Source organism: Aristolochia californica, unplaced genomic scaffold, assembly GCF_029961685.1.
Source record: "Aristolochia californica isolate CCGP_79_NKW_82.1479 unplaced genomic scaffold, dmAriCali1.0.hap1 SCAF_15, whole genome shotgun sequence".
In the NCBI taxonomy this organism is placed as follows: Eukaryota; Viridiplantae; Streptophyta; class Magnoliopsida; order Piperales; family Aristolochiaceae; genus Aristolochia; species Aristolochia californica.
In genome coordinates, this window is record NW_027181826.1 from 6,248,170 (window position 1) to 6,257,898 (window position 9,729).

Genomic DNA, 9,729 nt, shown 5'->3' on the forward strand with positions numbered 1-9,729 from the left:
CCCAAGGATTTGTTTTGCACCACCCAAATCCTTCATTGCAAACTTCTTCGACAACTCCCTTTTCAAATTATCTATTTCCTATTTGCAAGCACCTACTATCAACATATCATCAACATATAGTAGTAGAATGATGTAGGAGTCATCAAGCTTCTTCACATAATAACAATGATCTGCCTGGCACCTCAAGAAACCATTACTACTCATAAGTGTCAAACTTCTTATACCACTATCTTGGAGCTTGTTTAAGACTATATAAGCTCTTTTAAAGCTTGAACACCATTTTGTCCTTTCCTTGTGCTTTGAAACCCTATGGTTGCATCATGTAAATTCTTCCTCCAAATCACCATGAAGAAAGGTTGTCTTTACGTCCAACTGTTCTAAGTGCAAGTCTTCATTTTCCACTAGTCCAAGCACTATTATAATAGTAGTCAATTTCACTATTGGAGAGAAAATCTCAGTGTAATCAATGCCTTCATTTTTTTGAAAGCCCTTTACCACCAGTCTTGCCTTGTACCACTTGCTGCCATCATGTTCGTCTTTTATTCAGTACACCCATTTATTCTGCAAGGCCATCTTTCCTTTTGGTAGCTCGGTCAACTATCATATATGATTGAATAACAATGAATCCATCTCATCCCGCATGGCCAACTCCCACTTGGTTGATTTATCAACTTGCACGACTTCCTCATAACTCTTTGGCTCACCTTTATCAGTCAACAAAATATAATTATGTTCAGGGGAGTACCTCTGTGGTGGTCTGCTAATTCTGGCTGATCTCTCGAATTTAGTCATAGGAATGTTCTGATTTACTTATGGGGTTATGTTCTCCTAGTCTGTATAAGCAATATTCTTCATCTCAATAGCTAGAAGATCTTTCAACTAAATCTCTTCAGACTTCTTGGCTTCATCACTTGTGCTCTCAAACTCTGTTTTCAATCTGTCTTTATACAAGGCACCTTCACTGAAGATCACGTCCTTACTCTTGATAACCTTACGACTTTGGTCATCCCAAAAGCGATAACCAAACTCGATACCAGTTATGTATGCAATAACATTATTAAGTTATTTAGAGTCTAATTAATTATTTTTATTTAAATAACTTTATTTTATTTCAGTTAAAGAATTAATAGGCCATAGGGGTGTTTTGGTAATATTTTATCTATAGGGGTATTTTTGTAATATTTTATCTTAAACCTCGTAAGGGTATACCATATTTAAGGGGTAAGAGTAATGAGAAAAAATAAGCAATGATTTACAGTAAACAAGGGTTTTGAGTTCTCCTCAATGAACTCAGGGGTGTGCGTTCTCCTCAAAGATCCTAGGGTTATCAAGCCTCCCTTTGGCTTGATTTTTCGTCTTTATGTTCTTCCTCCCTACGAATCGTCCTGTCAGATTTGGGACAGTAACAACTGGTATTAGAGTAGGAACACAATGAGCGATTTTTCATCCCAAGGAAAATGGATTACCGTGCTCGATCTATTGGAAGAAATACATGCAGGAGTTGTAGAATGGGAAGAAACCTTGCGGGATGGAATGTGTGAATCTTCCATTAAAATTTCTGCAATTGAGAGACATCTTGTTGTCGTAGAAAATGTCATATGACCTAAACTCGCTCAAGAAGCTATCTCAGATAGGAAGAAAGGCCAAGGACCAGAAAATTTCACAAGCTTCGAGCAGGCCAAGCCAGTGCAACAGTCTGGAGCCCCTGGAAATCCAAAATCGGAGGCTTATATTGCCTAACACCTCATCAGTAAGGGCAGATTTGCATTCAACTTCAAACAAACCCTTCTTACGGGCCACAAAACGTCTCCCAGAATAGGAGACGCAAAAAATCCGAGAGCCCTCTGTCTCAGAAAATCTGCAAATGGAGAAGCCCCAAAGGGGTGTTGTTCGCCATCGAGAAAAGGTGTGAATCCATTAGAAAAAGGTTGGGTGGGCTGTGGCTTCCGGACTTTCCCTCTCAATCTCGCTGTCGGCAGCCCAGTGGGGAACCAACTTCAATGCATTTTGGGTAAGTTTCTGAAATGCCCTCAATTGGTATGTCTAAATGATTCTTCCATGGGGGTGAAGGGGCTTCAAGGTGTTAAGCAGCAGTGATGCTACTCGAATTTTTGGCCTGGTGGTTTTCTGTTTCGTGAAGCAGAGAAATATAGCCATTTTGACGGAACTCCTATTTTTGTGTCTGAAATGTGAGTTGGGATTTTTTTTCGGATTCTGGGATTGATAGAAAAAATTCTATGGGGGATGAATGATTTTTCTATTGATGAGAACAACAGCAGTGAGTCTATTCATTATCAATTTGGCAACATTATGTTTAATTTTTTGGATGATATCTATGCTGCTCGGCCACTCTTTGTCAAAATTCTTCAACCAGGTGTGAGTTCTGGAGATGAATTTTTTTTGGGTATTCCGGGAATAATTGAGATAATTCTTTGGGGGATGAATGATTTTTCTGTGGCTGGGTTGAATAGTAGGACGAATTGTCCACTGGCTGCTGCTATTACAGTGCAAAAATGGGCTCCAGTAGATAGACGGGTTGGAGCTAATCCAAAGGAGATAAGAAAATTGGAAGATGATGATAGTTGTATGATGAAATGCCTGACAGACAAGGGGAGTATTGTAATTTACTGCTTAGCAGTTTGGGTTTTCTGGAAATGGTGGAAATTATGATGGGGGTGGGGACAAGGGGAGTATTGTAATTTACTGCTTAGCAGTTTGGGTTTTCTGGAAATGGTGGAAATTATGATGGGGGGGGCGGGGGGGGGGGGGGGGGGGGGGGGGGGGGGGAGATGATTGTTATTACTATTGTGGTTGATGGGATCTATAAAGAAGGGTGTCTTAAAGAGGCTTTAGTTCTCTGTGAGAGGATGAGAGCCAAGGGTGTCCATCCCAATATAGTTACTTATAATGCAGTGATTAATGGTTTGTGCCATGAGGAATGTCTGGTGCAAACATTTAGGCTGTTTAATTCATTAGAGAAAATTAATGTTGTTCCCTTTGTTGCTACATATTCAACTTTGATAGATGTTGTATGTAAAGGACTCCTACAAGATGCAAATGAATTATATATAAAAGAATGGTTCTCAAGGGATTGATTCCAAATACACATGTCTACAACTCATTAATCAATGGTCACCACAATTATGGATTAATTGGAAGAACGTGGCCAAATACCCGATGCCTTCACAATTAGTTCTGTGCTTGGTGGTTATTCTGTCAAAGGTGACATGGCAGCTGCACTTGCATTTTTTGGTGAGTACCAAAGCCGGGGAATTTTACCTAACTTTTTGGGTTTTCTTATTTTGGTGAGGGGACTGTTTACTAAGGGTAGAATGGAAGCAGAAAGACCCATTATGAAAGAGATACTCCAAAGTCCATCAATAGCAGAATTTGAAATAGAGTCCCTAACACATTTTTTTGATGGTTTAGCAGATTGTGGAATTATTCTCGAGGCAATCAAGCTGCTTGATGAAATGTCTGAAATAAAGGTCGAGTACTGGATTCCTATGCTAAGGAGTTTCATGTTTTGGGGAAGATCAAATTTCACATGTCAGATTTATGACAACATGCTTTTCGTAGATTTAGTGCCGTGAAACTCCATGATTATGGGTTATGCAAGGGGCGTGAATTGGACTAAAACATTTGATGTTCTTTTGGGTACAGCCATCGTTGCTGCCTATGGCAAGATTTCGGATATTGAAGCCTCCAATTTGATATTCTGCTCCATGAACAAAACAAATACAGCTACCTGGAATGCACTGATTTCTGGATATAATCTAAATGGCCTAGCATGTACGTGCATGAATATTTTCCTTGAAATGCTTTAAAAAATGTGGTGACAGATTTTGTGCCCTCAGTGAGTGTGGATGTTAGAGGATTTGACTTAGATGGAAGGATTCGGGAGAGAGACAAGAGGAAGCTGCTGGTTTTGCAGCACATGAGTTCTTCACCAAATTTTTTTGTGCTGCTGCTGTGGCACTGCAGAACCCAGTGTTGACAACAGTGGCACTGCTGAAAACAGCGCTGCCAAACAGCAAAGAAATAGAGATGTTGTGATAGTACAGAAACATGTTGTGATAGTGGCGATACATGTTGGCATGGTCAATAGGATACATGATGACTTAGATGATGACGACTTTTCAAATTGCTACTTCTGTAGCAGTGCAGAACAAGGCACCACAACAGAAAATACACTGATAGAAAGGTTACAGCTGAGCAGAACTTCTCAACTTCAGTGGCTTATGGTCTTCAACAAAGGGAGCTACTGGTCATCACCTTGGGGCAGCTAGGGCAATTAAAGAAATCCTTGTTGTCCTTTTGACAACAATAACAATGTCATACATGGCAAGGAATGCCAACTTCCATGCTGCTACTACAGCAATTCACCAGAGCACACTACTTGCTCTTTGTGAGTCCTTTTAGCAGATTTACTGCAACGTTGTTGCTACCAACATAGGTCTACACCATATTGGTCTGCGGCTATAGCAAAGACTTCAACAACAGAAGTATGTTGCTGTTTGTGTGAACTTCATCAAGTATGGAAGCTTTGGGCACGCTTTTATTAAGTTAAGCCTCATGCATGTGAATGAATCCATTGTAATGGATAGTAAGGGCCATAGATGAAGTTGCTGGTCTTTCAACACATGGGTTATGCACAACTTCACTAGAAATTTTTCGTACAATGGAAACTCAAGACGTTGGACTAGATGAGGTCACTTACCTATGTTTGTTCAGTGCTTACCCTCATGGTACTTTAGTCAAGAATGTTGGGCAATTTGCTGAACATGGACTGGGTCCAAAGACTGAGGTTACCGGGGACATGCTTCATTTTGCCAATGAGGCAACCGTTGGGGCAGATCACATAAGGCATGTTAATGTCGAAGCAGAAGTTGCCAATTTGGTGCAGGTAATAGTTCAACTTGCTGTTTGGTTGCTTATCCGTATTGGGGTGTGCTACAACAAGTGATGCTGGCCGCGTTGAAATTTTTTTTTGCTACTTGGGTGGAAAGCTCTAGTTTTGTCATCATGAGGGCAAACACAGATTCCGTGGATGCTACTTGGGAACAGGTGGAGAAGTCAGCAAAAAGACCCTACGTTCGAGCTTGAGGACAAGCTCTTTCTCCCAGGGGGTGTAATATTATGCACGCAATAACATTATTAAGTTATTTAGAGTCTAATTAATTGTATTTCTTTAGATTACTTTATTTTAATTCAGCTAAAGAATTAATAGGCCACATGGGTATTTTTGTAATATTTTATCTATAGGGGTATTTTTGTAATATTTTATCTTAAACCTTGTAAGGGTGAACTTTATTTAAGGGGTAAGAGTAATGAGAAAAAGAAAGCATTGATTTAGAGTAAACAAGGGTTTTGAGTTCTCCTCAATGAGCTCAGGGGTGTGTGTTCTCCTCAAAGAACCTAGGGTTATCAAGCTTTCATTCGGCTTGATTTTCGTTTTTCTCTTCTTCCTCCCTACGAATCGTTGTGTCAGACCAGGACAGTAACAGTACCACCATAGCCAATAAAGAAACATAATTTAGATTCTGCATCAAGTTTACTTCTAGCACCAAAATCAATATGAATATAAGAAAGACAACCAAACACTTTCAAGAAAGAAAGGTTTACCTCTTTGCCGCTCTAGACCTCTTCTGGTATTTTGCAATCCAATGGTGTTAAGGGACCTCTGTTTATCAAATAGGTAGCTGTGCTAATAGCCTCAGACTAAAACATCTTTGGCCATCCCGCATATAATCGCATGCTCGTTCAAAGTTCCGTTCATCCTCTCAGCCACACCATTCTATTGAGGTTTTCCAGGAATTGTCTTCTTAATCTTGATTCCATTATCAGGATAATACCTCTTGAAATCATCATCTAGGTATTCTCCCCCATTATCTGACTCTAGTCACTTCACCTTCAAATTTATCTCATTCTCTACCATTGCTCTTCATCTCTTGAAGGTATCAAAGACATCAGATTTCGTTTTCAGGAAATAAACCCATACCTTTTTGCTTGCATCATCAATAAATATCACATAGTAGTTAGAACTACCAAGGGACGTAACAACGGAAGGCCCCCACACATTAGTGTGAACCAACTCCAATTTTGTTGTCTTTTGTTCCTTTCTGGGCTTAGAAAAGTTAACCCATTTATGCTTGCTAAAAATACAACCTTCACACAAACTATTGTTTATAGTTTTCAACCTTGGTAGCTTCTCTTTGGATTGAAGCACTTTCATTCCCTTCTCACTCATGTGACCGAGCCTATGCCACAAGTCAGAATCGGTAACAGCATCAACAATTGCAACCGTGTCTCTACTACTGGAAGTGATGTCAAGAGTTTCCAGTTTTAACTCCTCGTTCAACAACCATGACTCCCTTAGTGACTTTTCAAGCAGCACCATTAAAAGTCACATTATGACCTTCATCATCAAGTTGCCCTATTGAGATTAGATTACGCATCGGTTTGTTAAGCTCTCTAGCCATGGATCGAGTCACCCTACGCTGTCCTCGGTCTTTAGGAGTTATAAATGGTGAAGGTATGTGTTTTGGATGCTTGGAAAGCCCAATGGTGACAAAGCAGCTCCGCAGGGAAGACGAACAGACACGATGAACTCCAGCAAGGAGCTGAACCGTCTGGCTGTCGGAACTCGGCAGGGAAGGTGATACGATGTCTCTGATAGTGGATCTAGGGAGGTAGTGGAGAGAATTAGTCGACGGCGGTGAAGTTCAGAGAGTTATGCGGAAGTAACGGAAATAGGGGAGCTCGGAAAGGAGAGAGAATTGGAAGTGACACAACAGCTGTTCGGGAGGAGGAAGATGAACGGACGCGAGCGGGATAACCGAGCTTTGGAGGAAGCTCGCACCTAGGCCTCATTGGAGAGAGTACCTGATCTCAATTAACTATAATTCAAGCTTTTCATTTCATTCCAAATAATAGGAGCGCCTCCATACAAAATCATGCAAAACATAAATGTCTGACGAAATTACAAAAATGCCACTAAATAAAATATGCAAAAAATTACATCAATTACCCATACGTCTACCTGTTACTCTTGATGCTATGGAGTCCATAACATCACCCCACCCCCCCCCCCCCCCCCCCTCCCTGCCTGGAGAAAGAGCTTGTCCTCAAGCTCAAAGTTGGGGTAACGGTCCCGGAGTTCTTCGAGTGGCTCCCATGAGTCAACAAGTGACTCGGAGGCAGCCCACTGAAGTAATAACTCCCAGGACTCGTGAATGCGGCGAGCTTGCAAAACCTGGGCTGGAGAAGGCAGAGCACGACCATCATGCAATGGTGGCAAGGGTGTGTAGAACATGGGTGAGTCACCACAAAATGGTTTCAGGAGGGAGACACGGAAGACATCATGGATGCGGGTGTCTGGTGGAAGCTGCAGGTGATAAGCTACCTTGCCAATGCAAGTCAATACTTGAAAAGGACCATAAAATTTGGGGGACAACTTGTTCCTCCGTGTTGCAGTCAGTGAGCGCTACTGGTAGGGCTGAATATACAACCACACATAAATCGCCTGGAGCAAAAGAAAGGTCCCTATGACGCTTGTCATAGTAATGCTTCATCGTGGCCTGAGCCTTCTGCAAGTTGGACTTGACCTGTGCCAGCATCGTGTCCCTTTCACCCAAGGCCTAGTCAATCAGCGGCAACCAAGACAGACCAGACTCATAAGAGAGAAACGGAGGAGGTGCACGACCATATACCACCTGGAACGGAGTGGTGCCAAGTGCCTTATGGTAAGAAGTGTTATAACAATACTCCGCCCATGCCTACCAATGTACCCAGCATTTGGGATGGTCCCCAACAAAACACCGCAAATAGATCTCAAGGGTGCGGTTCACCACTTCTGTCTGCCCATCAGATTGAGGGTGGTAGGCAGAGGAGAAGGCCAATTTGGTACCTAGCAATTTAAAAAGATCTTTCCAAAAGGTGCTGGTGAAAACCGCATCACGGTCACAAGTAATGGACTTCGGTAAGCCATGCAGACGCACAATCTGTTCCATAACGAGGTGGGCTCCCTGGGCTGCTGTATACGGATGCGCCAAGGGTAGGAAGTGCCCGTATTTAGAAAACCGATCCACCACAACCAGAATTACAGATTTACCCGAAGAAGTGGGAAGACCCTCAATAAAATCCATGGAGATAGCAGCCCATACCTGAGACGGAAGTTGAAGAGGTTGTAGCAGGCCAGCTGGGTGTAAAGAGTCGGTCTTGTCCCTCTGACAAACCTGACTTGCCAAAACATAGTCAGCTACCATACGTTTCAACCCCTTCCAATAGAAATCCCGGCTGGTACAAAAATAAGTTTTCTGCTGGCCCTCATGAGTGCTATTGTGTACTACAGCAATAATGGCGGTGAGAAGAGGGGAGTTATGGTGGATAAAGAGGCACTTCTTGTATAATATGAGCCCATCTTGAATTTCCCACTGGTGATCTGAAGTGCCTTGCTCAAATTTTTGGTACAACTCAAGGAGCTCAGGATGGCTCTGAATGTCCTCACGGATGGAATCGAGTAAAAGGAGTAGCAGTTGACTAATAGCATGCAACTGAGGATCCACTAGATCCCTGCGGTATAGGGCATCTGCGCCCCTGTTATGGCGGCCCAGATTGTATTCCACCTTGAAATCAAAACCCATGAGCTTACTGATCCAGTGTTGTTGGGGGGAAGTCATGAGATGTTCTTCCAACAAGTACTTTAAACTACAATGGTCAGTACGGATCACAAAGTGCCTACCCTACAAGTAGAGCCTCCAATGTTGTATGGCTTTGGCTAAGCCAATGAGTTCCCTTTCATAAGCCACTAATTTGTGGTGGTGAGCCTACTACCGACTGAAATAAGCTATGGAGTGCCCCTGCTATTGTAAGACAGGCTAAATGTCGCCACCTGATGCATAACATTCCACAATGAATATTTCTTCAAAATTCGGAAGTTGTAGAACCAGTGTCGAAGCTAAGGACTGTTTCAGATATTGGAAGGACGAATCGGCTACGTCTGTCCGTGTGAAGGCATTCCGCTAGAGGAGGCTTGTCAGCGGTGCAATGATCTGGCCATAGTCCCAAATAAACTTCCTATAATAACCGGCCAACCCGAGAAACCCCCTCAAAGTTGTGACCGAATGCGGAGTCGACCAGTCCATCATGGATTGGATTTTGGTACTGTCCACCTTAACTCCTGAGGCAGAACTAACATGGCCCAAGTAGGCGACCTCGGAAGTCCCTATCTCACATTTAGACTTATTAAGGAATAAATGCTGCGAACGCAGAAGGTGGAATACCTGGCACAGGTGCTGAATGTGGTCGCCCCAATTCTGGCTATAGATCAAAATATCATAAAAAACACAAGAACATATTTGTGCAAGAAGGGCCGGAATACATCATTCATGAGTGCCTGGAATGTAGAGGGCGTGTTGGACAGACCAAAGGGCATCACCAAGAATTCAAAATGGCCGTGGTGGGTACGGAACGCCGTTTTCTCCACATCATCAGGGTGGACTCGGATTTGATGGTATCTTGATTTCAAGTCCAACTTCGTAAATAACTCGGTGCCATGAAGTTCATCCAACAACTCGTCCACCACTGGAATGGGAAATTTGTCCTTCACCGTGTGAGCGTTGAGCTCCCTGTAGTCTACATAGAACCTCCATGAGTTGTCATGTTTCTTGACCAACAGAACCAGCGATGAGAACGGAGAACGACTGGGCTGAATGATGCCCTGAGTTA

The 9,729-nt window shown here is 42.6% G+C and overlaps 1 protein-coding gene across 1 annotated transcript; it reads right to left on the reverse strand.

The window, feature by feature from the left end:
• Positions 1 to 5,944: 5,944 nt before the first annotated feature.
• LOC137951153 (uncharacterized) lies at positions 5,945 to 8,645 on the reverse strand. The gene is made up of 4 exons (XM_068797746.1): positions 7,791 to 8,645; positions 7,458 to 7,640; positions 7,109 to 7,405; positions 5,945 to 6,382 (listed from the first exon to the last, which is right to left on the reverse strand). Exons 1-4 carry the CDS (start codon positions 8,643 to 8,645, stop codon positions 5,945 to 5,947), a joined length of 1,773 nt encoding a protein of 590 aa, XP_068653847.1.
• Positions 8,646 to 9,729: the final 1,084 nt, after the last annotated feature.